The 27,598-nt window shown below is 44.8% G+C and overlaps 1 protein-coding gene across 1 annotated transcript in view; it reads left to right on the top strand.

Annotated features, from left to right (window-relative positions):
• Positions 1–27,598, top strand: part of slc27a4 (solute carrier family 27 member 4) — a 68,912-nt gene that overhangs the window by 39,975 nt on the left and 1,339 nt on the right. Inside the window, exons 4-12 of the mRNA XM_063073571.1 lie at positions 2,832–2,993; positions 5,641–5,710; positions 9,942–10,033; positions 14,899–15,008; positions 15,544–15,753; positions 18,702–18,828; positions 19,097–19,234; positions 21,523–21,687; positions 25,190–25,336. Of these exons, the coding sequence (XP_062929641.1) occupies positions 2,832–2,993; positions 5,641–5,710; positions 9,942–10,033; positions 14,899–15,008; positions 15,544–15,753; positions 18,702–18,828; positions 19,097–19,234; positions 21,523–21,687; positions 25,190–25,336 (1,221 nt within the window). The remainder of the gene's footprint in view (positions 1–2,831; positions 2,994–5,640; positions 5,711–9,941; positions 10,034–14,898; positions 15,009–15,543; positions 15,754–18,701; positions 18,829–19,096; positions 19,235–21,522; positions 21,688–25,189; positions 25,337–27,598) is intronic.

Raw genomic sequence — 27,598 nt, 5'->3', positions numbered from 1 at the left:
AATGATTCTGGGATTGAAAGGCTTGTCACATGAGTAGTGTTTGATTGCTCTGGGCCTGTATTCACTGGAGTTCAGAAGAATAAGAGGTGATTTCATTAAAACCTATTGACTGGTGAAAGGCTTTGATAGAGTGGATGTGGAGAGGAAGCTTCCTGTGGGGAGAGTAAGACCAGGGGACACAGCTTCAGAATAGAGAGACACTCTTCCAGAAGGGAGATGAGGAGGAATTTATTCAGCCAGGGAGTGGTGAATCTGTGGAATTTGTTGCCACAGGCAGCTGTGGAGGCCAGGTCATTGGGTATATTTAAGGCAGAGGTTGATAGATTCTTGATGAGTCAGGTCATGAAGGGATACGGGGAGAAGGCAGGAGATTGGGGCTGAGAGGGAAAATGGAGGAGCATGATAAAATGGAAGAGTAGACTCAATAGCCTAACTCTGCTTCTACATCCTATGGTCTAATACTAACTGTTTTTATTAGCATCTTGGGCTGCACCTTCATTTGCGGCTCCCATTGGAAGCAGGCTAAATGTGATTCTTTAGTGTATGTAGTGGAATCTGACGATGGCTGTAAAGGCTGCTTGTGATACCCAGTGGAGTTCTTCTGGCCATCAGAAAAAAACTACCCGTTTAATGTCAGATGCATTCTCCCAGTGTTAACGTGCCTTCAGTTGTATCTCATTGCGGGGAAGGGGTTAAGTTACTGGACAAATATCCAGAGCTCTGGACTTCTGACCTAAAGATATCAGTTTGGAGCTCACTATGGCAGCTGTGGAATTTAAGTTATTTAAAGATCCGACAATATTAACTGAAACTATTAAGTTGACATAATTGCCTCTTAGCCCAGCCTGTATCACTTGAATATATTCAGTGATTTCTAATTCCAAAATTCTCTGAGATGGAGAATTCCTAAGAATTACAACACTCTGAGAAAAGAAAAGCCTCTTGTCTGAAATGGGTGACGCCTTGCTCTGGTACTGTGCCCCTTGCCTTTTCCATTAATATGATGAACTGATAAGCAAGGCTTTGGGCCTAGTCCAGGCCGCTCTGGGTTTTGGATCTGAGGACTCAGTTTGGTTCAGAATGTTGTTTGCTTCAGTTGTTTGCATGATTTGGTTTTTTTTTCTCTTCCTCTTGTGCATCAGGTGTTGGGCTTTTTTTTCTTTAATTGGGTTCTTTCAGGTTTCTTGATCTGTAAGCAGACAAATCTCAAGGTTGTATAATTTTATACATTCTTTAATAATAAATGTGCTTTGAATCTTTTGAATTTTAGTTCTAGATACCCCCACCAGGTGAAAAGTCCACTCAGTACCCACCCTGTCAATCCCCTTCTGGACCTTGTAACTTGTCATTTTTTTTCTATACTACAATGAGTAAATGGTCCTCGGTGATGTTTCCACATATCATTTGCCACAAGGGTCTGTAGAGAACAGTGAGAGGGAGGGGGTGAGGAGAGAAGGAATTCTCAACTGTCTTACAGCCATTCCTTTTATCAACTCTGGAAAGAATTTTGACTGCAATTCAAAACATCTTTCAGTGTTCTGTTTGCTTAATAACCTCACCTCCTCCGGGAACTGGAATGTTGGCTGCCAGCCATCCAATCCCACAGTAAGATGGCTGACATATCAATTCTTTCCTTGTTTGCTGTTTATTGAAGATAAAGCACATTATAATGAATCAGAGAAACTAATAAAGCAAGATAATATAACTTCACTTCTAAAAAGCTCATCTTTTGCAAGATGATCTATTGCCATTACGTGGATTAGTTTAAATGTTTTTACTGTTCTACGTTGCTGTGGAATGCCCGACATGCTTTACCACACTAAGGACATTGTTTAACAATGCAAGTGGTAGCTGATGAAAGATGCAGGAATGTGTTTCTCCACTTCAGGGATAGAACATACAGGAGGTTTCAGAGATCCAGTCATCATAGTTGCATACAGATTCACATTCCATTGTAGTTTTTGACACCTTCTGACTGCTGCCTTGCGTGTCACTTCGAGATGCACGAACAGCACTCCTGCCTTGCAAGCAGGGTGTGAGTGGGTTCAAGTCTCACTCCGAAGGCTTGGGCCTGTAATCCAGATTTACGACACTTGATTGCTGCACTGGTTGAGGTGCCAGTTTTCAGAAACAACATTAAACTGAGGTACTTTATGCCCTCAAGCATGACTCTAAATAATCGCACAACGCTAATCTAGAGTGAAGAAGGGAGTTTATTCACTGGCGACCTGAGCTGTATTTTAGTTCTGGCCTAATTTTGACACTCAACTAATGGGTGCGTAATCCTCACTGCAATGTGTATGGTAGCTTGCCATGCACGAACTAACACCTTTTTTTTTCCATCAGAATGTCAAAAAAGACTAGAATCTGAGGGAAACTACAGAATACTTGGAGCTCAGTAAGCCAAGGAGCATCTAGCGGGTGCAAAAGGTTTTGAGTTGAGGCTGCACATCAGGACCCTGAAGGAATAGTCTTGGTGTATGGTCTCGGCCTGAGTTGTTAATGTTTACCTTTAGTCTCCACGGATACAGCTTCTGAGTTCTTGCAGTGTTGTTTTTTGTTCCTATTTCTGTCAATCTGTTTCAAAGATATTTCAGTGATGATAAATTATTAAGGACATCCAAGGTTGGGAAGCACTAAAGAGGTGAATTTATGCTTTTGCTCCAGTTGTTGCCTAGCAGTTGTTACTCAGAGTGGAATTTAAACACCCAAAGGAGCTGGGCTTCACCACATACTCTGTCAGTCCACGTCTAGGAGTGAGATGGTCGTAGAGACCATGGATCGGAAGAAGGATGGGTGCCATTGAAATGATGACTATTGTTTTTGAACAGCTTTGCAGGAAATCCACCAAACCCTGGGGAAATCCATGCAGTTGTATTGCTCTGGAGAATGGAACTTCAGCGAGATGCTCCCAGGCACTGTAAACCTCGACCAATTTCTGGAAGCCTCACCGTCAGATCCTCCTGCCCCTCTCCCGAACCAAGGATTTACAGGTACAAATGTGCTAAATATGAAAGGCAGCGAGGCCCGCTGGGTTACCAGTCGACCCCACACATGCAGTAACTCTGAATCCTTGTGTATCACACTATACGCTCCAACCTTAATCATTGCCCAATAAAGTATCCCTCTGATTTTCGATTAAGACTTAAGTTCAGTTTAAAATACTGTGAATTCTAGATCTCACCGTCCTGAATTCTGAGTTTTAATAGGTTTCAATAGGTACATTTAATGTCAGACAAATGTATATGATATACATCCTGAAATTCTTTCTCTTCGCAAACAGCCACAAAACAGAAGGGTGCCCCAAAGAATGAATGACAGTTAAACCCCAAAGTCCCCCCAATTCCCCCCCATGCATAAGCTGCAACAAAGCAGCAATACTCCCCCCACCAGTAAAAAGTATCAGCAACCCCACCAAGCACTCAAGCGTGCAGCAAAGCATCAATAAAGACACAGACTTGCAGTACCCCAAAGGCTACTCGTTCACACATACCACAAGTTCTCTCTCTCTCCCCCTAATAAGGGAAAAAGAGGTGTCCCCATTTCACAGTGAGAGGGGAGACGTAACCAAAGAACCATTTGTGTGAGGTGGTCTATCAAGCTAGGAGCATGCACAACCCTCACTGGCTTGATATCAACAAACTGTGATGACTCGGGCCGCTGCAGTGGTCCTCGATTCTCCAAGGCAAGGAACCATACCCAAATTTGCAACCTCACACCAGCCTTGTGATGTATGGAGCGTTACGCCCCTGGTGAAGGGGCTTGTCGCGTTCATTCAGGTGCAGCTCCCTTCCCTTCTTCCATTTGGTCCCCCGCCAGACACTCAGCTCTCTCACGTGGCTGCATTGGACAGTGGCCATACTTTTACCGGGGGGGGAAGGGGGGGTATGAGGGTAGCTGGTGGCCCTCATATCCCATGAGATAGGAACATGCCTGTCCTCGTATGTGAAGTCAGCTCTGGCGGACTGGGCAGATACGGTCAACAGTGAGGTCCGATGGCCAGGAAGGCTGCTCTGCAGCATTTTGTGGAGAGCGAATGAGGGCGCACAGAAGCAGACTTGGTCATCCACTACAATCAATGAAGACCCAGTTGTGACAACTATTCGTACCACCAGACCCAGACTTCCGAGGCCAAGAGAGTGGAACTGCCTCACTGCAATGGCTTTTCCACTTTAAAAACCCTCCCATAGAGGTTTCAAAACTGTCATGTTCAGATAGACATGGACTGATTCAGGATAGTCAGCATGGCTTCATGTGTAGTAGGTCATGCCAAACCAATCTTATAGAGTTCTTCGAGGAAGTTACCAGGAAAGTGGATGAAGGTGAGGCAGTGGATGTTGCCTACATGGACTCCAGCAAGGCATTTGACAAGTCCTGCATGGGAGGCTGGTCAAAGGTTCAGTCACTCGGCATTCAGGATGAGGTAGTAAATTGGATTAGACATTAGCTTTGTGGGTGAAGCCAGAGAGTGGTAGTAGAGGGTTGCCTCTCTGACTGGAGGCCTGTAGCTAGTGGTGTGCTGCAGGAATCGGTGCTGGGTCCATTGTTGTTTGTCATCTGTATGGATGATCTGGATAATAATGTAGTTAACTGTGTTAGGAAATTTGCAGGTGACACCAAGATTAGGGGGTGTAGTGGACAGCGAGGAAGATTATCATGGCTTTTAGAGGAATTTGCATCAGCTGGAAGAATGGGGTGAAAAATGGGAGATGGAATTTAATGCAGACAAGTGCGAGGTTTTGCACTTTGGTGGGACCAACCTGGGTAGGTCTTACACAGTGAAGGATAGGGCACTAAAGAGTGTAGTAGAACAAAGGGATATGGGAATACAGGTCCATAATTAGTTTAAAGTGACATCACAGGTAGATGGGGTCATAATGAAAGCTTTGGGTACATTGGCCTTCATAAATCAATGTATTGCATACAGGAGATGGGATGTTATGTTGAAGTTGTATAAGACATTGGTGAGGCCTAATTTGGAGTACTGTGTCACCTACAGGAAAGATGTAAACAAGGTTGAAAGAGTGCAGAGAAAATTTACAAGGATGTTGCCGAGTCTGGAGGACCTGAGTTATAAGGAAATATTGAATGGGTTAGGACTGTATTCATTAGAACGTAGAAGATTGAGAGGAGATTTGGCAGAGGTATGCAAAATTACAAGGGGTATAGATAAGGCTAATGCGAGCAGGCTTTTTCCACTGAGGTTGGGTGGGACTACAACCAGAGGTCATGGGTTTAAGGGTGAAAGGTGAAAAGTTTAAGGGGAGCATGTGGGGAAACTTCTTCACTCAGAGGATTGTGGGAGTGTGAAATGAGCTGCCAGCACGAGTGGTCCATGCAAGCTCAATTTTAATGTTTAAGAGAAGTTTGGAAAGGTACGTGGACAGCAGAGGTATGGAGGGCTATGGTCCTGGTGCAGGTCGATGGGAGTAGGCAGTTGACTAGACAGGCCAAAGGGCCTTTTTTTTGCACTGTACTGCTCTATGACTCTATAAGATGGCTAACCAATCACAGGAATCTCTTGTTCTGTCTAACTTAATGGTACAAACTGTCACTTAAGACATACAATTGGTTTATTCACATTACTGTCAGAGAAGCTAACTATTCCTCTCCATACAAATGTGTACTGCTTTGTTGCAGATCGACTGTTTTACATTTACACTTCAGGAACGACGGGGATGCCGAAGGCAGCCATTGTTGTCCACAGCAGGTAAGGACCCGTGTGTCGTGAATATCAAAAGCCCCTGAGCCCACTTTTTGTCACTTGACTCGCTCAATCTAACACCACAGTCACAACCGAACATCATTAATTCTTTGACCCTTGTGTTCAAAAATGTGAGAGGTCTGTTTTAACATTTCAGACTTAATGTTGGAGTCGTGTTTTCAGTAAGAGGCTTAACCAGAGTTTCATCTGCCCTCCTAGTTGGACATAACAACCACTAATTGACAAATCAAGGAATTTTCGTTCAATTGCGGTTATCCCTCAACTAGCATCACTAGGAAACTGACCAACTGGGAGTTTTCATCTTTACTATACATCAGAGCTTGCAGTACACATATCACCTTCTACATGTCTCCATATTAGCACAGTCACCACACCTCTGAAGCACTTCATTGCTCTTTATTAAGGTACACATTCAAAAATGGCCAAAACTTTGCCGTAGAAATCCAATATTGCAGAATCTGCAATTCACAAAACATTGCCATCATGTCCAGGTCTGATGCATGACCGCAGTAGCAAGTAATGTTCTGGGGTTCAAGTTTTGCAGCCGTTTGCAAACAAAGTCAACAGAAGTTAATTATATGCAGTGGTGCCCTCCATTCTTTAGAAGGTTGCAAGTGTAGTGGATCATTTGCTCAGCTTGTTGGCGAGCAGTTCTTGCAGAAGAATCCTTGCAGAAGCGCTCGGTTTACCTTCTGGAGATGCAAGCTTGCAGGATAGCCTGTCCCGTCCTTGGCCGTGGTCATTTTGAGATGGTCTGTCTGGTTAAGCGGATACTTGGAACGCACGGGGCTCAGTTGACTTCCGGTCTGTGCTGTGTTCGCTGACCACCCCTTGTGTCTTGAGTTTGGGAGGGGAAATTCACAAAGATTTCAGCCAGTGTAGCAGGTATGGGTATCCATTTTATTGGGCTGCTGTGCAACAATTGAACCTGTTGCTCTGTTGGCTATGGGTCAGCCACCAAAGGATTGTTGGAGACCAGAAAAATTATGCATAGGCCAGGAATGACCTGTGGGAGCAGTAGGGACTCTGTATTCTTCAGTTAATTATTTGCGGTTCAAATTCCCTTTCCGATTGTGTCTTCTTTTCACTGCTTGTTGCCCTCGCTCTCTTCCTTTTCTGACAGGGAGAACAGATGATCAAACCTGAGTCACTGTCAGCTGTCCATGTTTTCTTTCCCACCCCCCATCTCTCTGGATACTGTGCCAGACTCTCAACAGGAGGCAGAGAGAAGTCTGTTGCTGATGAGTCAGTGGAGAGCCCTGAATGTGGGCACGTGGAGAGGTTTGACAAACTCTGTTCTTTATGACTTGCTGAAATAGTTTGCCACCTGTTGACTCGAAGATCTCTGCCAGTTCCCTCCTGCTGTCTTCTCACTTTGGGATCTGATGATAACAGCACTCTTTATTTAAATAATACCTTTAACATAATGAAACGTCTCAAGGCTTTTCAAAGGAATGTCAGTTATCAAGTGATACAACACAGAACCAAGTTGGCAACACCAGCCATTATGCGTCCATTTTTTTATACTAATGCTACATGAAGCCATTTTTATTCTTCTCTATCTCCCAGAATGTATACTAAGGGCAGTATTAACCCACCAGCCCACATACATTTGGGAAATGGAGAAAACCAGAGCACATGGACGTCACAGAGAATTTGAAAACGCCACACAGATAGCACCAGGCTCCAAGCTGCGTGCAGAGATGTGAGGTCCGATGACAGATAGCTTCCTCGAAACGTTGCATTGCAGGGTGTGTCTTAAAGGAGATTTAAAAAAAGAGTGGAAAGGCTCGGAGAGTGAAGTCCAGAGGTTTGGCCGTGAATCAATGGCAGAGTGGTTCATTTTAGGTTTGAGAAGAGGACAGAATTAGGGAGAGACATTTGAGAGGGTGGGAGGAGATTATCCTCTCTCCTGTATGATATCTAAGTAGACACTGAACCCCTAAACCCTACCTCACTACTTTTTTCCACTACTTATTTTAACTTAACTATTTAATTAATATATGTGTGTGTGTATATGTATATGAAATATACTGTAATTCAATTTTTTTCTCTATTGTACTGCTGCCGTAAAGTTAACAAATTTCATGACATGCCGGTGATATTAAACCTGATTCTGATTACGAAGACTATAAGACATGGGAGCAGAATTAGGCCACTCAGCCCATTGAGTCTGCTGCACCTTTCATCACAGCTGATTTATTATCCCCCTCAACCCCGTTCCCCTGCCTTCTCCCTGATGCCCGTACTAATGAAGAACCCATCAACCAACACTTTAAATAAACCCAATGACTTGTCCACCACGGCCGCCTGTGGCAATGAGTTCCCAGATTCCCCACTCTCTGGGTAAAGAAATTCCTCCTCATCTGATCTAAAGGGACATTCTTGTATTCTGAAGCTGTGCCCTCTGGTCCTAGGCTTCACCATTGTAAGAAACATCAATGTCCACATCTGCTCTATTTAGGCCTTTCAGCATTCAGGAGGAAGGAATGGGGCTAAGGAGGGATTTATAAAAGAATGTGTGCAAAATTTAGAAATCAAGGTGTTGGTTGAGTGTTGTAGCCAAGTACATGTGTGATGAATGAATGAGAGTGAGGGTCGGGACAGGTGCAGCAGAGTTCTGGAAGATCCCTAAATTTTCAAAGAGAATGAGGAAAGTTCCACTGAATGCCATTGGCAAATGACAAAGGCACGGGAGAGGTTTTCATCAGCAGACAAGCTTGGACAAGATGGAGCAAGGCCGTATGGTGGTAGGCCTCGGTGATTTATAAGTGGTCTGAAGCTTGTTTAAGCTTTAAGTGTGAGTTTGTTTGTGAACAGATGGCAAAGTAAAGGACGGAACTGTTGGTGAAGGAGTGCTGTTTTCTTTAATACATTAGCATATTATGACCTGAATTTCCTCAGGTTTTGTTAATGGGATTGGGGGTTTATACCACATGCTTGTTTGCGTGGTATTTGGAATTGGTGAAAAGGGAAGGAGCAGAAGGAGGATACAACAGTATAACACAAGAATTGGCCATTCAGTGCATAGTGATGCCAAATTAAACTGAACCCCTCTGCCTGCACATGGTCCACATCCCTCCATTCCCTAGTCTGTTTGTTTTAATATCTTTTAAACATTGCTCTCAAATCTGCCCTGGTAGCCTGCTGTAGGCACCTCCATGTTCCGTATAAATAAAATAGAACTTGCCTCACAAGTCTCCTTTAAATTCCACCAACTGCCCCCAACCTCCACCTTAAAGCTGAATCGTCTGATATTTGACATTTTTACCCTGGGGGAAAGGGCTCTGACTACCTACCTCATCTCTGCCTCTCTTAATTCTGTATCTTTCTGTCAGGCTGCCCTTTAGCCCCTGAAGCCTGAAGCTCCAGAGACAACAATCCAGCAGGGAGTATTTAACACGGCTCGTGTTACGGAAGTAGATACGATTAGCCTTGAGGCTGTTGAGATGGATGTTTTGGTGCTTTAAATGAGAGGCAAGCTGATGGGGTGCCACATATTGTGCAGGGGTGCTCAAACTGTAAAGCAGAGGGACACAACAGGCTCCATAGCCTTAGGAATATTGAAGTGCTGGCGGGGAAGAAGTTGTGTCCTTTTTTTACTTTCCAGCTGTGGAAACAGCTGGCATGTGATGTAATTCCCAGGGAACAACTGCACAAAATTGAGGTTGCCACTCCCACAGCACCATTTGCCATTTTTTAAGTTTATGGAGCCTGATGTCAAACATGTTTCCATAAAGCAGCCGATTTCTGCACAACAACCTTCCACAATTTTTCATTTTTCTTGTTTTTTTTTTCTCTGTGAGGAGGAGGATTTGTGGGTTGATGTACCTGTTCTGTTTTTGTTTTCATCTTTTGTGCAGGCGAGGGGGGGATTTGGGGGTCGCTAATTGTGCTGCCGTTCTTTACTTGGTTTCGTGGCTATCTGGAGAAGAAGTATTTCAGAGTTGTACACCTTGATAATAAATGAACGTTTGAACAACACTGCCTCGGTCTTAGAGTGAAGGCTTGGCATAGATGATGGGCTCAGATTTTCTCCTTTAACACGCTGCCAAAGCTGATGCCTCATCTCACGGGCTCTCGGTCATTCCATCGCCCTGGCCTGGCTTGACCTGGTTGTCGCAGCCGACCCGGCGCACCAGGAATGGCTCGGCGATACCTGAAAGCTCTTGCTTTGGAGAAGTTGAGTGATGTGTGGAAATCTTTCTTTTCCCAGATATTACCGGATGGCAGCTTTGGTCTACTATGGTTATCGTATGCGCACTGATGACATTGTCTATGACTGTTTGCCTCTCTATCACTCTGCAGGTAATCTGGCTGGGAGTTGTGGGCCGGATGGGTGGGAAGGGGAGGCAGCAACTAAGCCATTCACCATTTTCAAAGCACAGGGATCCCACTGTCACTTTCTCTTCCATGCTCCGTTCAGACATCATTTTCTCAGTTTAAAAAATTTTGCAAGTAAATCCATTGTGACATTTGGATTGATTTGTTCAGTGAATGTTGTTTATTTCCCCTTTGTCTTATCCCTTGAAGCTTTTCCCCCATTTCTCCCGAAGGTCTTTCATTTTTGATTATTTATTGAGATAGTGTGTGCAATAGGTCCTCCTGGTCCTTCAAGTCACGCTGCCCAGCAATCCCCCCAATTTAAACCCAACCTAACCAGGAGACAATTCACAATGCCCAATTAACCTGCCAACTGGCACATTTTGGACTGTGGAAGGAAACCGGAGCACCCGGAGGAAACTCGCGTGGTTGTGGGCTGAGTACAAACTCACGGTAGCATAGTGGTTCGCACAACACTTTACAGTCCAGGCGACCGGGGTTCAATTCCCACCGCAGCCGATAAGGAGTTGGTATGTTCTCCCCATGACCATATGGGTTTCCTCCAGGTGCTCCAGTTTCCCCCTACAATCCAAAGACGTACCAGGTGGTAGATTAATTGGTCATTGTCAATTGTCCCGTGATTAGGCTCAGATTAAATCAGGGGAGTGCTGGGTGGAGTGGCTCGAAAGGCCGGAAAGGGCTCTCTCCAACTCAACCAACGGACAAATAAGGTAAAATTGTTCAGGAGATTTGGAAGGCCAGTATTTACTGTCACCACGCACTGTTTGAGTAGTTGGCGATAGTCCGTGTGGTGATGGTAGAATTGGTTTAGGAATTCCAGGATGGTCATCACAATGACTATGAAGCAGTGGTGACAGTTGTCCTGATTAGTTAGCAATTAGTCTGGATGGTTGTGTCCCGAGCAACTAGATATTCTCCAAGAGGAATTTCTAGTTGAGATAACATAATGTCCTTGTGTTATTCCACTAAATATTCTCAGGTTGGGAGATTGAATTTCCCGTCTTTTATTGTTCTGTGCCGCTACTGAGAAAAACCAACATGACCAAAAATCACTTGCTCTCCCAGACTGCCCTAGACTCTCTCATAATACTAAATTGTTCTCCAGGTCACAGCTAACAATAACACGTGTCACAGGGGCAACGCAATAAACTTCCCTCGAGCTTTATTGCTTTCTGAAATGCTAGAGTCTAATGTCAGTTCTTTGGAAATGGTAAAAATCCGTTAAGGGATGAAAACAGAAAATGTGTTTTATGTCAGAATTAATGTTGCTTTATGGAAGAGAAATAGCATTAGCAAGTGTATTAGAATTATTGGAGGATGTCACTGACAGGATACAAAGGAACTATTGGGGATCATTCAGTGTGTTATTTTCCAAAATGCATTTGATGCGTTACAGCACAAGATATATGCTTGTGGGATTGAGGATAATGTATTGTGGGTGGAGGATTGGTTAACAGATGAGCTGGACACCATGAATAAACTGGTCATGTTCAAGTTAACAAGCTGTAACGTGTGAGAAGCCTCAAGTATCAGGGTGACACTTTTGATATTTACAATCTGCTTAACGTCTTGGACTGGGTGAAATGTTTCCAGGTATATTGAATATGAAAGCTGGTGAGGAAAGTAAATTGCCAAGAGAACATTTGTCTGGGGAAAATTAAAAAGACTAGACAGGGAGATTAGTTTTATTTGACATTTCTACATCGAAACATGCAGTGAAATGTGTTGTTTGCATAAAATAAGGGTTATGGACAGGTTAAATGAGTAGCTATACAGGAGGTAAGTCAAGTACTGAAAGGACATTGAGTACATTCAGCCAGAGACTCATTCCTCCGAGATGCAACACAGAGCGTCATAGGAAGTCATTCCTGCCTGTGGCCATCAAACTTTACAACTCCTCCCTTGGAGGGTCAGACACCCTGAGCCAATAGGCTGGTTCTGGACTTATTTCCTGGCATAATTTACATATTACAATTTAATTATTTATGGTTTTATTACTATTTAATTATTTATGGTGCATCCGTACCGAAAACCAATTTCCCCCAGGATCGATAAAGTATGACTATGACTACTACTATGTGAGAAACAGTATTCTTTATGTGGTGTTGTATAACCAAATGGAGTTCAGTGGTTGACCTTGTACAAGACGAATTGAAACGTCGACTGTTTACTTTTCTCCATACACGCTGCCTGACCTGCAGAGTTCCTCCAGCATTTTGTGTTTGTGTTGCTAAATCTGGTCAGATGCACTCAGAGTACTGCAGACATGTCTCCTGACCTCAGGGAAGGATGTACTTGGAGGCAGTGCAAAATGTTGACCAGATTAATTCCTGTGATGAGAGAGCTGACTTGTGGGAATGGTTGCTCCATGTGAGTAGGCTCCATCTATTCAGGAATTTAGATGAGTGATTAGTGATCTCGGTGAAAGACATCTGGCTAAACGTTGCAGAAGTGTTTGCCTCATGAGGGAGTAGAAATGGCATCTCAGGTTAAGGGATGAGTAAGACTGAGATGAGATTTTTTTTTCCCCCTGTAAGTTGTAAATTGTTGGAAATCTAGAACTAAATCTAAATCTAAATCTAGAACTCTAGATACCAAGTTGTGAAGTATTTTTGGTCCAGTGGATATCAGAACTTCTGGGGAGTAGAGTTTTTGAAGAGTGTGAAAGGGTTGAGGCCAAGGTCGTATCAGCTATGATGTTTATTGAATGGTTGAGAAGACCCAAGGAACCTTGCAGCCCAATCTTGCCCCTGTTTCATGTGCTCTTCTGAAAAGACTGTTGGAGTAAGAGTCAAAGAATTGTGTAGCACAGAAACTCTCCTCTCAGCTCGTTGAGTCTGCACCAGCCATTTAGACCATAAGTCAGAGGAGCAGAATGAGGCGATTTGGCCCATCGAGTCTGCTCAGCCATTCAATCATGGCTGATCCTTTCTTTCTCCCCCCCTCCTCGGCCCCACTTCCCAGCCTTCTCCCCACAAACTTTGATGCCGAGTCCAATCAAGACCTGATCAATCTCTGCCTTAAGTAAACCCAACGACCTGGCCTCCACTGCTGCTTGCTGTAACAAATTCCACAAATTCACCACCCTCTGGCTAAAGAAATTTCTCCACATCTGTCTTAAATGGACATCCCTCTTAAAACACCCACTTAAACCAATCCAATGCTAACCCCATTCCATTCAACCGCAGATCCTGCCTCTTCCATACATTAGGGACAATTTAAAATCTCCAGTTAATCAATTAGCCTTATTATTTCTTTTTGTAATTACAGTTTTTGTCTTTTGCACACTGGTTAAACGTCCAAGTTGATGTGGTCTTTCATTGATACATTTACAGTTATTATTCTATTGAGGATTTACTGAGTATGCCTGCAAGAAAGTGAATCTCAGGGTCGTATATGGTGACATGTATGTACTTTGATAATAAATTTACTTTGAACTTTGAGCATCTTGAGGATGTGGGAGGAAACAGGACACCCAGAAGCCAAGGCTCTCACAGGAAGAATGTGCAGATTTGAGGATGTGGGAGGAAACAGGACACCCAGAAGCCAAGGCTCTCACAGGAAGAATGTGCAGATTTCAGGATTCATATTTATTTACCTCATGAACATGAAAACACACAGTGAAATACATCATTTGCATTAACTACCAATCCAAGTGTGCGATGGGAGCAAATGTCACTTCACATTTCCATGCCAACATAGCAGGCCCACAGTGCTCAGCAGATCTACACAGAACATAACTAGCGATAAAACCACGACAGCAAAACAGGCCCCATTCCTCCCTCCCTCCCTCCCACCCACACATGTGCACAGTCCTCCAACCCCAGGACAGGCCTGCTTCAGCCTCCAGCTTCCAGCAGTCATTGGGCTTTTTACTTCCCCAGCAGACATGCAGAGACTCACAGGCACTGGCTCCTGCCATCGGCCTTGACCTCCGGCCTTCCAATCAATTCTCAGGCCTCAATCCTCGATGCCAAGCCCAGGACCTTGCGGTCACCAAACACTTGGCCTCGAACTCGGGTGTCACTGATCCACATACCCATTGGACCTTGCTCCTCCTGCCAGCGTGGAACTCCAACTGCGTAATCCATTGACCACTCACTGACCTGGTGGGAGTGGGCACCAACCCTCTTCCACACTGGTCTGCCAGACCGATGTCCGACCACAGGAGTCCCATGTCCGCGTTACTGGCCTTCAAGTGCAGATCAAAGGCTTAGAATTCGGCCTGACCTCTAATTCGTCCCTAAATCCTAACCTGACCCCAAACTCCACTTTTTATATACTATGAACCTTAAAAAAAAAAACAGAAACACAACTACTGTTTGTCTGAGGCATGCCCTCAACAGAGACCACAGCTCAATGCCAACTTGTTACATCACATAGCACTAGAGGTCAGGATCGAACCCGGTCTGCTGGAGTGTGAGGTAATTGTTTTACTAATTGTGCCTCCCTGTAATGACGGCCTGGAATCATCCCATCAGGCAGACACGTTTGCTGGCTGTGGGAAGATGTGGCACCGAGAGAATGGGTCACATTGGAGCAACAGAGGATCGGGGGAAAGCGGTGGGGCAGTTGGAGTGGGCGAGGAGTTGGGGATGTGGGAAGGGTGAAGTGCCCACCATGATGCTTCAACCATTACAAGCATGAACTGCTTTAATGCACCAGCTGGTCCTTACCTCTGCATCCATTTAGTACGTTAGTGTTAAACATACCCCCCGACTACCTTCCCAATTCTATCCAACCCCACATGCTGATCACTCTCACTAAACTCTGCAGCAATTGGCTTGCATATCATTAATTCAAGTATTTTTTTTCCCCTCTTTCCCAAGGGAATATTGTGGGAATAGGGCAATGCCTTTTACATGGACTGACTGTTGTTATCAGGAGAAAATTCTCTGCCTCTCGCTTCTGGGATGACTGCATCAAGTACAGGTGCACGGTGAGTCAGTCGTGGAATCAATTTGTTTGGAATCTGTTGCCTTCTCGTTTGTAAATGATCTCAGAAACAGCAAGTACTATCAGAATCCCAGAGAATACAGGTCTGGTTCGTTTCTGTAATCTTTCTATCTCATCTGGAGAACTGGCTTCAAGAACTGACTCGCAGGAACTCTCTAGTGAGGGAGAATAGCAGGTTCTTAGAGACTCTCTTCTAAGTGGCAGCTTCATTCTGGAGAATTCCCTGTGCATATTGACCCTCCTGGATGCTCTTTGCCTATAAACATGTATAAGCTAGTACAGAATTCTGTTATGTCTGCCAGCCATGTGAATCCCACTTGTGATTTATCATATCCCCTGAATCATAAAACACATGTTGACTTTTGGTATTGCACATCAATTCCTGCCAACATAGTTCTGAAATCAGTTGCTTCTGTATAATTTTAAAATAAAACTTCAGTAGTATATATTTTTTTCAATTCCTGACTGTTTCAGTTTTACCCAAATCCTGAGGATATACTGCACGCTTTCTTCTGTAGATTATCCAGTATATCGGGGAGATTTGCCGTTATCTCCTGAGCCAGCCCCAGCGCAGTGTGGAGAAGGAGCACTGCGTCCGCATGGCCCTGGGAAACGGCTTGCGGCCGTCCATCTGGGAGGACTTCACTTCCCGCTTCCAGATCCCACAGATCGCTGAGTTTTACGGGGCCACGGAATGCAACTGCAGCCTGGGAAACTTTGACAGCAAGGTACTGTAGGCGCTTGGCACCACGTCGGCTGTGTTAATGGTTTGCAAAACAAGCGTCCACGTCTTGGAGCGGTTTTCACTTTGTACGTGTGAGAATGCGAACACAGCTGTGTCACTTAATTGGACTGCAATGTCCCTATTCCTTGCTCCACTCCACCATCCTTCCAGAGGCTTCTGCAGCACAGCAAAAGACCATTTTGTCTAAATCTGCTGTATTCGTTGACATAGCAACACATACAAAATGTTGGAGGAACTCAGCAGGTCAGGCAGCATTTATGGAAAAGAGTAAAGTGTTGATGTTTCAGGTCGAGGACCCTTCACCAGTTTCTCCAGCATTTTGTGGTGTGTTGCTTTGGATTTCCAGCATCTGCAGATCTTCTCGTGTTTGTTATTCTTTGATGTATTTAAAACCGATTTCATTTATCTCAGCCCAGTTCTGTATGGTTTCCTTGCCTCAAATTTTCTTCGAACTTTGCATTAACTGTGACAAAGCCTTTTGGGCGCTTGGACAAAAAGCTGTTCCTCCTCGCTCTTCCTTTTTCCTGATGATTTAAACCGATGACTCCCCCGTTGCCGTGACTTTCCAACAAGAACAGTCTTTCTCCTGCTTACTAATTTACACATCCACTGCGCTCTTGCCAGAGGAAATAGTGCCAGAGCTTCTAATCTCTCTGTGTAACATTTCACTCCTCAACCAATACCATTTGGTTATTATTTTACTGTTTGTGAGAGCTTATTCCATGTCTTTTGTCTTAAATGTTAAGTCTTCAATCTTTTCCAAAGACATCTTTCTCTAATGATATTGATTCCTCTAACTTGCGATAATTTCTTCCCCTCTCCTTCTCTCTTTTGTTTCCATTCCTCGTTTTATTCTCTTTTCCTCACCTGCCCATTGCCTCCCTCTGGTGCTCCTCCTCCTTCCTTTCTCACATGAGCCACTCTCCGCTCCTATCAGACTCCTTCAGTCCCTTGCCTTTTCCACCTACCACTTCCCAGCCCCTCGCTTCATTTCCCCCACCCCCCCACCTGTAGCTTGTAATCCTTCCCCTCTTCCCCCCCCATCTTCTTATTCTGATGTCTTCCCACTTCTGTACAGTCCTGATGAAGGGTCTCAGCCCGAAATATCAACCGTTTATTCCTCTCCATAGGCACTGCCTGACTTCAAAGTTCAAAGTAAATTTATTATCAAAATACATATGTCACCATATACAACTCCCAGATTTAATTTCTTTCAGGCAAAAAATCAAATCCAATAACCATATTATTGTATCATTACTAAATGACAATAAAAGAGGACTGCGTGTCTTCATAATCTAATCAAATCTAATCATATTAGAATCAATGAAACCTACTGGACATACAACCATTGTGCAAGAGACAACAAACTGCGGATACAAAAGAAAAAGAAATAATAATAAATAAATAAATATCAAGAACATAAGATGAAGAGTCCTTGAAAGTGAGTCCATAGGTTGTGGGAACATTTCAATCATGGGGCAACTGAAGTTGGGTGAAGTTATCCCCTTTGGTTCAAGAACCTAATGGTTGAGAGGTGAATAACTGTTCCTGAACCTGCTGGTGTGAATCCTGAGGCTCTTTTATCTTCTTCCTGACAGCAGCGACAAGGAGAGAACGTGATCTGGGTGGTCAGGGTCCATGATGATGGATGCTGATTTCCTGTGACAACACTTTGTGTAGGTGTGCTAAGTGGTGGAGAGGGCTTTACCCAAAATGGACTGATCCGTATCCATTACTTTTTGTAGCGTTTTCTGTTCAAAGGTATTGGTGTTCCCATAGCAGGTTGCCAAAGTTTTAGATGTCGTGCTGAATCTTCTCAGACTTAAGGAAGTAGAAGTGCTGCCGTGCTTTCTTCGTGATTGCAGTTGTGTGCTGAGCTCCTTCAGCATTTTGTTTGTGTTACATGTTTCTCACCGTTGCAATTCTGCATAAAGAAATACCAATGTCACTGAACTTCCCACAGCTTTCCAAGTAGACCTTCACTGATGTGTTGCAATTGTTAAGGTTTTTCCTGTATCAGATCCCTCTGAGAATTCTTGTGTTTCTCCAACTTCAGTCTCTTTTGTGTTAATCATTTGTTTTCACTGCAATGGCAGCAGTGCCTCCGACAACACAGACTTTTAGTTCCCCCCTCAAACCTCTCCACTTTCCTCCTTTTTAAGGCACTGGGTTTAAATCTATATTTTGATAAAACACATGGTCACCTGAATAAATCTTCCCAGTGTTAATCTGGGAAGTTCACACAGCATTGAAGGTGTTATTTGTGCTGTTGATTAAACTCTTGAACAGGTGCCTGAAATGCTTCATTGCGCCGAAGGCACCAAGCAAATGCATCCTGTTGTATACTTAAGCACGCAACCCTGGCCAAACTCTGGTCTAGTTTTCTAGTCACTTGCAGGGAATAGGATATTGCAGCAAGGTGATCAGGTGCTGTACAACAGTGTGAATGTTTCTAATGCTGATGCCAACTGAAACAATTGTTAAACGGCACAAGAAAATTCTTTGTAATCACAGGTTACTGGGAAAGTTGGTCCTTTGATTTGTGTGCAGTAGAGTAAATTGTCTGAAATTTATAAGACCATAAGACATAGAAGCAGAATTAGGCCATTTGGCCCAACAAGTCTGTTCTGCCATTCCATCATGGCTGATTGATCATCCTCTCAACCCCATCTTCCTGCATTCTCCTCATAATCTTTTACACCCTGATTAATCAAGAACCTATCAACCTCCGCTTTTAATATACCCAAAGACTTGGCTCCCACAGCCATCCATGGCACTGAATTCCATACTTTCACCACCCTCTGGCTAAAGATTGGTTGCTTTGGTGTGCTGCTGGAACTTAATGAGCTTGTTAGAATTAAGTGTATATTTGGGAACTCTTGCAATCTCGGGCCGTGGTCTAATGTTAACTCATTTGATTTTTCTTTGCAGACTGGCGCCTGTGGATTTAATAGCCGCATTCTGCCATTCATCTACCCGATCCGTTTGGTTAAGGTAGACGAGGAAACGATGGAGCTGATTCGAGATTCCAATGGTGTCTGCATCCCCTGTCAACCAGGTATCCTCATGACCTCTGGTAACCTAGCAACAACCCAAGTCAAAATAGGATTCAATCCTCTTTGCATTTAAAAAGGAAAGTTACCCCCATATGTCATTAGCTGTCTGCAAGTAGAATAAAGGTTAGAGATCAGTTTCCAACTCCTCATTGTCCAGGGACTCTCGGGGAAGCCACAGAATTGTGTGTGCATGCATGCCATTTTCCCTCCTTGCATTTTAAGCACTGCAGGGATTTAGCTGTTACACGTTGTCTGTTTTCTCTTGCCCAGGTGAGCCAGGCCAGCTGGTAGGCCGTATTGTTCAGGGTGACCCCCTGCGGAGGTTTGATGGATATGTAAATGATTCGGCGACAACCAAAAAGATTGCCCGCGATGTGTTCAAGAAAGGAGACATGGCCTATCTCTCTGGTAAGGAGTGGTTGGAACAGGATGACTTTGGATCTCCAGGAGCGGCTCGTCAGCATGGCAGTGAAAGATGACATACAGCAAGTTGCCACTTGGTACTTCGCTGTTCTGTCAACGTTTACTCATCACCAGAGGCATGCCAATCAGATCAAACAAACAAAAGGAGGCACTCAGGAAAAGGAAAGTGTTTTTTAAAAAAACATTACCTTTTTCATTTTCAGGGACTAAATCAAGCCAAGCCTAAATCCAGTCCAAGATTTGTAACACACTGAAGAAAGCTATATTGATAAGTTAACAGAATCTCAGATGGTTCGTAAAACAAAGAAACAGTAGTCTTCCATTTCCAGCACACTGCTTCTTGGCTTCCAGAGATTTTATTGCTTTATAGCAATAGCTATCTTAAGAGTAAAGTCACTGTTGTATTGCAGAAAATGTTAGCCAATTACACAGCAACATTTCACAAACAGTAATGTCCAGATGGTCTGTTTGCATGGTATGAAGATAAATATTGTCAGGATACAAGGTTGTTGCCCTCTGCTTTAGAACAATCAATTGCTTTTGGAACCTCTTAATATCTGCCTGAGGTGCAGACTAGGCCTCAATTAAACAGCTCCACCAGAAGGTGGCGCTTTTGACAGTACTACACTTCCTCAGTAGTGGGATATCACTGTGGCTACATTAAAACTTACGGATTTGAGCAATTTCATGACCTCGTTGCTCTGGAGATGATTACCCGATGAACCAGAGCTGGAATCTCTTATCAGTAGGGACAAGGGCTTGGGCCTGCAGCCTGGTCTCATTCACTGCTGTCTAATAGACTGTCCTATTGAACAAAATGTGGTGGTGATGAGGATCTGGTTGTTCGCTGTGCAGAGAGAATGGAAAATATTCCACTTTCAATTGTTTCAGGCTGGTTTTGCATGCCAACTGCATGTCCTTTTAAACCAGAAATCTGTATGTTGTGTGTAAACCCCTAATTTGTGAGCAAGATTCTGCTGTGTCCTCTCTCATGGGCTGCAGGTCCAAGATCTGGGAGGTTACTGATCACATCCTGCAACTACAACAAGTACTCCAAGGTACTGACCTCATCAAAACATTCTGATTCATCATATAAACATGGAAACAGGCCATTCAGCCCATCTTGTCTCTGTTGTTTCTTACCTCCATTTAGGATAGTAGTTGCAATCAAAATAACTGCCTTGTTCCCATATGCCTTCATCTACCTATTCAGTCTAATGTTGATGCTTTCTTCCTCCATTACTAACCTCAGATGGAAATGCCTGTGTCTCCTGCCCTTTATTCTAAATCTTCTTCATTTAACCTCTATAGTGGGTACTGAATGAGATGAAACTTAAGCACATTTAGTTAAGGGGTCAACCTGTAACTGACCAGTGGGAGCATCATACATCAGAGAAACAGGCCATTTGGTCCACCTTGACCATGTTGACCGAGATGTCTGTCCGTGACACATGTCCCTCTAAAAGTTTCCTATCCACACAATTACCCAAATGTCTTTTAAATCCACTAATTGTACCCACCTGAACCACTTCCTCTGGCACGGGAGAATTCCAGAGTTGCTGCGCATCTGGGTTTGAAATGGCTGAAGGGTAGAATGGTTTCCTCCCAGATCGTAGTGACAGCTGTCAGGGTGGGTCCTCAAGTTGTGACAGTGGACGCCTGGCCAGCATTTGTAGGCCAGTCTATCTCCAACAGGACTGCCTTGTAACACAGGGGTCACATACAGGAGAAGATCCAACTCCAGGTACATTTTCCATCCATCTCCACACTAATATCTGAACAAGCTCAAAGTGATTAGTACAACAAAACCTATGTTATTATTTTTTCACCTGGGAGGAGCTTTGATCTCAAACTCTTCTCTGCTTGGCAGTGGACTTTACTGTGCTTTTTCTCATGCCTTGTTTTTTTTGTATTCCTTGTTTGTGAAAGACTTGGATCCCGCAGGTAATCAGTTAGTGATTACTTAGCCCATTAGAACAATCTGCTGGTATACCACAGAATAATATTTGCTGTGTGTCTTTCAGCTTGTACTCCATTGTGAACTGCCAGAGTGGTTCACCTTCCTCTGATCTGCTCCAACTCTTTCAGAAAGTAATCCATGCACCCTTCCCTTTCAGTTTTTTTGCAAGTATTATCCCCTTTGCTTTGGAAAACCTCAGTTGACTCTGTTTCCACCACCATATCTGCCTATGTATTTCTAACTAACCATTGAGAGGAACTTCGTGTGAGTGTAGCTCGGAGCAATGTTCTCATCTGTCCCCTGCTGTAAGCAGGTGATGTCCTGGTGATGGATGACTACGGCTACATGTATTTCCGGGACCGCACTGGGGACACTTTCCGTTGGAAGGGGGAGAACGTGTCGACCACAGAGGTTGAGGGAATTCTCAGTCGCTATCTCAGCATGGCCGATGTTGTTGTCTATGGAGTGGAGGTACCAGGTAAGAGACTATCGGCAGTGGACGTGAGTTGGTCTCATAAGAGTAGTTCTTTTTTTTTAAGTTCTTAATTCAGCTGGAATGCACTGTTCTAGGTTTCAGCTGGAAAGCCCTCTCACCTTCAGGTTTACCACAAGATCATAAGACATAGGAGCAGAATTAGGGGCATTTGACCCATAGAGGCTGCCCCATTATTTCATCATGTCTGATCCATTTCCCCCTCAGCAACCAATCTCCTGCCTTCTCCCCGTATACCTTCATGCCCTAACAAATCAAGAATCTATCAACCTCTGCCTTAAATATACCCACTGATGTAGCCTCCACACCTGCTTGTGCCAACGAATTCCACAGATTCACCACCCTCCAGCTAATAATTCCACCCTACCTCTGTTCTAAGTGGACAGCCTCCAGGTGGCTCGATGGTGGTTTTCTGTTTGGTGGTACGCATAGGTTTCTGGTGAGGCCTTTTGCAAATGACACCGAAAGGGCATTTAGGCCGTGTGCTTGGTAAGATGATGTGGGACAGCTGGAGCTTGCATGGCATTGGCTATTCTTGTAACAAATAGAAGAGAGAAGATCAAGATGGAGCTATTAGATTCACTAAAACTCTGAGAGCAGAGCTGATAGTGGTGGTTCATACTCATTTAAAAAACCCATGTGGCCCCAAAGACCGGATTGGTTTAAACGAGCGCCAAGCACACCAGGATGCCTCTGGGATCAATTCTGGTCTGTGTCAACACTAACAGTGGCCACAGGGCCTTTATTGGTCCCGGGGTCTTGAGTTGCAGAAGGAGTGAGTTTGCTCTGTGCTCCCACTCTCGGTCAACGTTCAGAGACAATGGAAGATCAAGGGGATGGGAGTTGGTTGGCGGGGGTGGGTGGGGAGAGGGGTCTGCTTAGACAGACCTGGTGTCGCATTCTGTGCGAAAAGTTATTCTAAACAGCTTCACAATCTCTTTAAGTAGGTGGACCATGATTTGAATCTGATAAGAAGGAAGAGGGTGGGTTTAGGTTCCCCTTTCCACCTCTCCCCAACTCCCCATCTGCAAGCGGGACAAGTGCTGTATCTGCCCCTACAACACCTCCCTCACCACCGTACAGGGCCCCAGACAGTCCTTCCAGCTGAGGCAACACATCGTCTGTGAGCCTGTCAGGATCGTCTACTGTATCCAATGCTCCCGGCGTGGCTTCATCTATATAGCTGAGAATCAGAGTAGATTGTGGGACAGCTTCATTGAACATCTCTGCTCTGTCCACCGCAAAAGGCTGGATTTCCTGGTGGCAGCCCAGTTCAATTCAGCTTCCCACTCCCATTCCAACATGTTGGTCCATGACCTTCTCTACTTCCACGATGAGTCTAGACTTGGAATGTGAGGTGTTGCTCCTCCAACCTGAGGCATAAATATTAATTTCTCCTCCTCCCCCTCTCTTTATTCATTCCACATCCTGGCTCCCTCCTACCCTTTCTCACCTACCCATCACCTTCATCTGGTGTCCCTCTTCTCCCAAGGTCCACTGTCCTCTCCTATCAAATTCCTCTTTCTGCCTTTTATCTTGTCCACCTATCCATTCCTAGCTTCGTTACTTCATCCCTCCTTTCCCCATCTTCCCCCTCACCTGGTCTCACCGATCACCTGTCAGCTTGTACTCCCTTCCCCCCCCCCCCCCACCACCCTTATTCTGGCCCCTTCTTTTCCAGTCCTGATGAGAGGTTTCAGTCTGAAATGTTGACTGTCCATTCCTCTGCATGGATGCTGCCTGACCTGTCGAGTTCTTCCAGCACTTTGTGCATTTCTCCCACCCCCCACTGCGCTTTGCTGTCCATTTTACAGATTGGAGCATAAAATTACACTTTTGACGGGTGTCTCAGAATGTGGTGATGACATTAATCATTAACAAAATGAGAAGTCTTGTGCAATAGGAAAACTGCCAGGGTTAGTGCTCTGCTTGAAGACTCGGGCATTGTTGGAGAATGTGCTGGGTAGGTGGCTGAAGGATGATGGGAAGGCTGTGGGCTCAAGGAATCTGAGCAACTGCTTTTGTGGCAGAAGAGCACCACAATGGATGAGTTGTGCAAGGGGCCTGTGTCTATTTGCAACTATAACAGCACAGACCACGTTCCCAATCTGCTCCAAGTGTCAGAGGTGGAGCTCGCTGTCCTCAGCTCAGAGATGAGTCTATCGTCGTCTGCACAGGTGCAACGACAAGCTCATTTGCAGCAGCATCAGAGACGCATTAAACAAGAAAAACATAAATTTGTTTAACCTATGCAAAGATATGAGAAGGGACCCGACGAGAACAAAAAAAAATCTTTTGCAGTACAACAGATAGAATAACTATGAAGTCCCACAGTGAAGCTTTCGGTCAATCTGCCTCGATAGAAACAGGCCATTCAGCCCAACTCATTCATGCTGACTCTATGCCCAGCAAGCTAGCACCATCGTTCTGCATTTGACGCGTAGTTCTCTAACCCTCTCGCATCCATTTGCTTATCTAGACGGCTTTTGAATATTGCTGTAGTGCCCACTGCAACCACTGTTTCTGGCAGCTCATTCTAAAAGTAGCTCCAGCCACTGCTTGAAGAAGCTGCCCCATGATGTCCCTCTGATCTTAAACGTGTGCCCTCTTGATTTTAGCTTCCCCTCCTTTGACTTTGACTTCATGTATTAAGGGAAATAAGACTGACAACTTAGCAATGAGGTACCTCAAACAGCTCTGAATTAAATGATGTGATAGTCTATGCTGGGGTGGCAGGGTGGAGATGTGTCTCTACCAAAGGAGGTGTAAGGCGCTCCTTCCTTCCGCTAGCCTGCAGATCACTCTTGGACCAGGTGTATCACCTGTTTAACCCCCGCCCCGCCCCCATTCATGGTCACCTGAAGCCATGGAAGCAGGTAGTGGATGGTTGTATGAACAGCTGGTTCAGAATGGGGAGGAAATTTGATCTAAGTGACTTTGACTGTGGAATGATTGCTGATGCCAGATGGATGGTTTGAGTATCTCAGAAACTTCCGACCTCCTGCGATTTTTCACACACAACAGTCTCTGGCGTTTACAGAGAATGGTCCAAGAAAAGATCACTGGGCAGCAGTTCTGCAGGTGGAAAACACCTTGTTAGTGAGAGAGGTCAGGGGAGAATGGCCAGACTGCTTCATGCTGACAGGAAGGTGACAGTAACTCAAATAACCACGCATTACAACTGTGCGCAGAAGAGTATCTCTGAGCACATATCATGCCGAACCTTGTGGATGGGCTACAGCAGCAGAAGATCGCAAGCATGCACCCAGTAGCCACTGAGCATATAGTTGAAGAAACAGAAGGGCAAAGTGAGTGGATAGTTTACCTGCTGATTATTCCCTTCCCCTCGATTGACCTTATGATCTTTATTTGCGGGACATACAGGAGTACAATCGCACCAACTGCTGAGAACTTGACCACATTGGATTGCTCAGATGTTGCTGTAGTCTTACCTTTCTTCTCTTTTCTTCCCTACCCCTTCGATTAGGTGTAGAAGGTAGAGCTGGGATGGCAGCCATAGCAGACTCCAGTGGCTGGATAGACTTGGAGAAGTTTTACACGGATCTTGAGATGGCTTTGCCGCCATATGCACGGCCTGTGTTCCTGAGGTTTCTGCCAGCAGTGAGCAAGACAGGTACGTGGTGGTCCGAGCTCGGCCGGAAATTTGGGAATATTTTGGAAGAGCGTTCCTCCCCCCGAGAAGCCGTAGCGTTTACCTTGTGTTTAATGAGATGGAAAGCAAATAGCTTCCTTCGTTGATGTTGACCAGTGCACCACTGACACAAAAAATCCCTCTCCATCCCTGAAAAGGGTTTTTTTTTGTGTCCAGCTGAGCAGAAGAGGAGATGGAGGTTGAGCTTAGTACCTCCTCTGAAGGTCAATAAGTGTGAAACCATGATTGTGAAACATGTCTACAACAGCTGCTATCTCGTTGGCTCTCTACACCAGTGGTCCCCAACCACCGGGCCGCGGACCGGTATCAGGCTGCATAGCATGCGCTACCGGACCGCGAGGAAGTGAAATGATTGGCGATATGAGTCAGCTGCACCTTTCCTCATTCCCTGTCACAGCCACTCATCAGCCTTTACGCACGTGAGGTCATGACCCGCGTGTCATCCGTGTCAGGGCGGGAAGGCGATCAACTCCTTGAGCTTGCAAATGAGGACGGGCTGAAAGGTATGTTTGACATAACATCTCTGTCGGCATTTTGGATCAAAGTCAAGGCTAAATATCCTGAGATAGCCATGAAAGCACTGAAAACGTTGCTTCCATTTCCAACATTTTTCTGCGAAGCGGAGTTTTCTGCAATGAATGCAATGAAAACTAAACTGCGGAATAGACTGGACATCAGGAACCCCCTTCGAGTATCACTGTCTCCCATCACCCCTCAATAGGACCGTGTTGTTGCAGGGAAACAAGCCCAGGGCTTCCACTGATTCGGCGATATTGGTGTGTTTCAATAATTTTATATGTTCATACAGGGAAAACATGTGCTGTGCGTTTAATATCCAAATATTACTAAAAATGTTATGATGCTATTGACTTATAAGTGACCTATATAACCATATAACAATTACAGCATGGAAACAGGCCATCTCGGCCCTTCTAGTCCGTGCCAAACGCTACTCTCACCTAGTCCCACCGACCTGCACTCAGCCCATAACCCTCCATTCCTTTCCTGTCCATATACCTATCCAATTTTTCTTTAAATGATCATATCGAACCTGCTTCTGCCACTTCTACTGGAAGTTCGTTCAACACTTACTTCAAGCTCCCCTGATAAATGACTTATCATTATATTCATGCGAGGAAAATATGCGCTCTGTGTTTAATATTAAATTCGTTAGATAAACCCTTTTAAAAACAAAATTGAGTGTATTACCCACTTATCACCTATATTCTGGTAGTGATTAACACCCACCCCCACGAACAGAATCGCCAAAAAGTATTTGCTTGGCTGGGGGGGAATCGGCAGGTCACGACGCGCATGCACATTGGTGCCCGCGCAAGGCTTCATGGTCATTGTAGTCTTTTGGGTAAACAACACATTTCACTGCCACTCTTGTCCAGTGGCAACCTTCACCCCCCCCCCCCCCCGGTCGGCCGGTCCGCAGTGCAAAAAAGGTTGGGGACCCCTGGTCTACACAATCCTGGAGCATCTGGACAGCAAAGGTGCATACATCAGGATGCTGTTTATCAATTACAGCTTGGCATTTAACACCATCATCCCCTCAAAACTAATCAGTAAACGCTAAGACCTTGGCCTCAATACCCCATTGTGCGGTTGGATCCTGGATTTCCTCACCTGTAGACCCCAGTCAGTTCAGGTTGGTATAACATCTCCTCCACAATCTCCATCAGTACAGGAGCACTGCAGGGCTGTGTACTTAGCCCCCTGCTCTACTCACTTTACACCTGTGACTGTGTGGCTAAGTACGGCTCCAACACCATATACAAGTTTCTTGATGACACCACTGTTGTGTGCTGCATCAAAGATGGTGATGAATCAGTGCATGGGAGGGAGATTGAAAATTTGGCTGAGTGGTGTAATAACAACGACCTCTCACTCAATATCAATAAGACCAAGGAACTAATCGTAGACTTCAGGAGAGAGAAACCAGAGGTCCCTGAGCCAGTAATAATCGGAGGATCAAAGCGGAGAGGATTGGTAACTTTAAATTCCTGGGTGTCACTATCCCAGAAGACCTATTCTGGACCCGTCATATAAATATAATTGTGAAGAAAGCACGCAAGAGCCTGTACTTCCTCAGAAGTTTGCGGAGATTTGGCATGTCGTCAAAAATCTTGGCAAACTTCTATAGATGCGTGGTGTAAAGTGTGCTGACTGGCTGCATTATGGCCTGGTATGGGAACACCACTACCTTTGACAAAGTAT

Source organism: Mobula hypostoma, chromosome 21, assembly GCF_963921235.1.
Source record: "Mobula hypostoma chromosome 21, sMobHyp1.1, whole genome shotgun sequence".
Taxonomy (NCBI): domain Eukaryota; kingdom Metazoa; phylum Chordata; class Chondrichthyes; order Myliobatiformes; family Myliobatidae; genus Mobula; species Mobula hypostoma.
The sequence above is the reverse complement of the archived record's forward strand: the minus strand, read 5'-3'. Positions and strand labels throughout refer to the sequence as shown.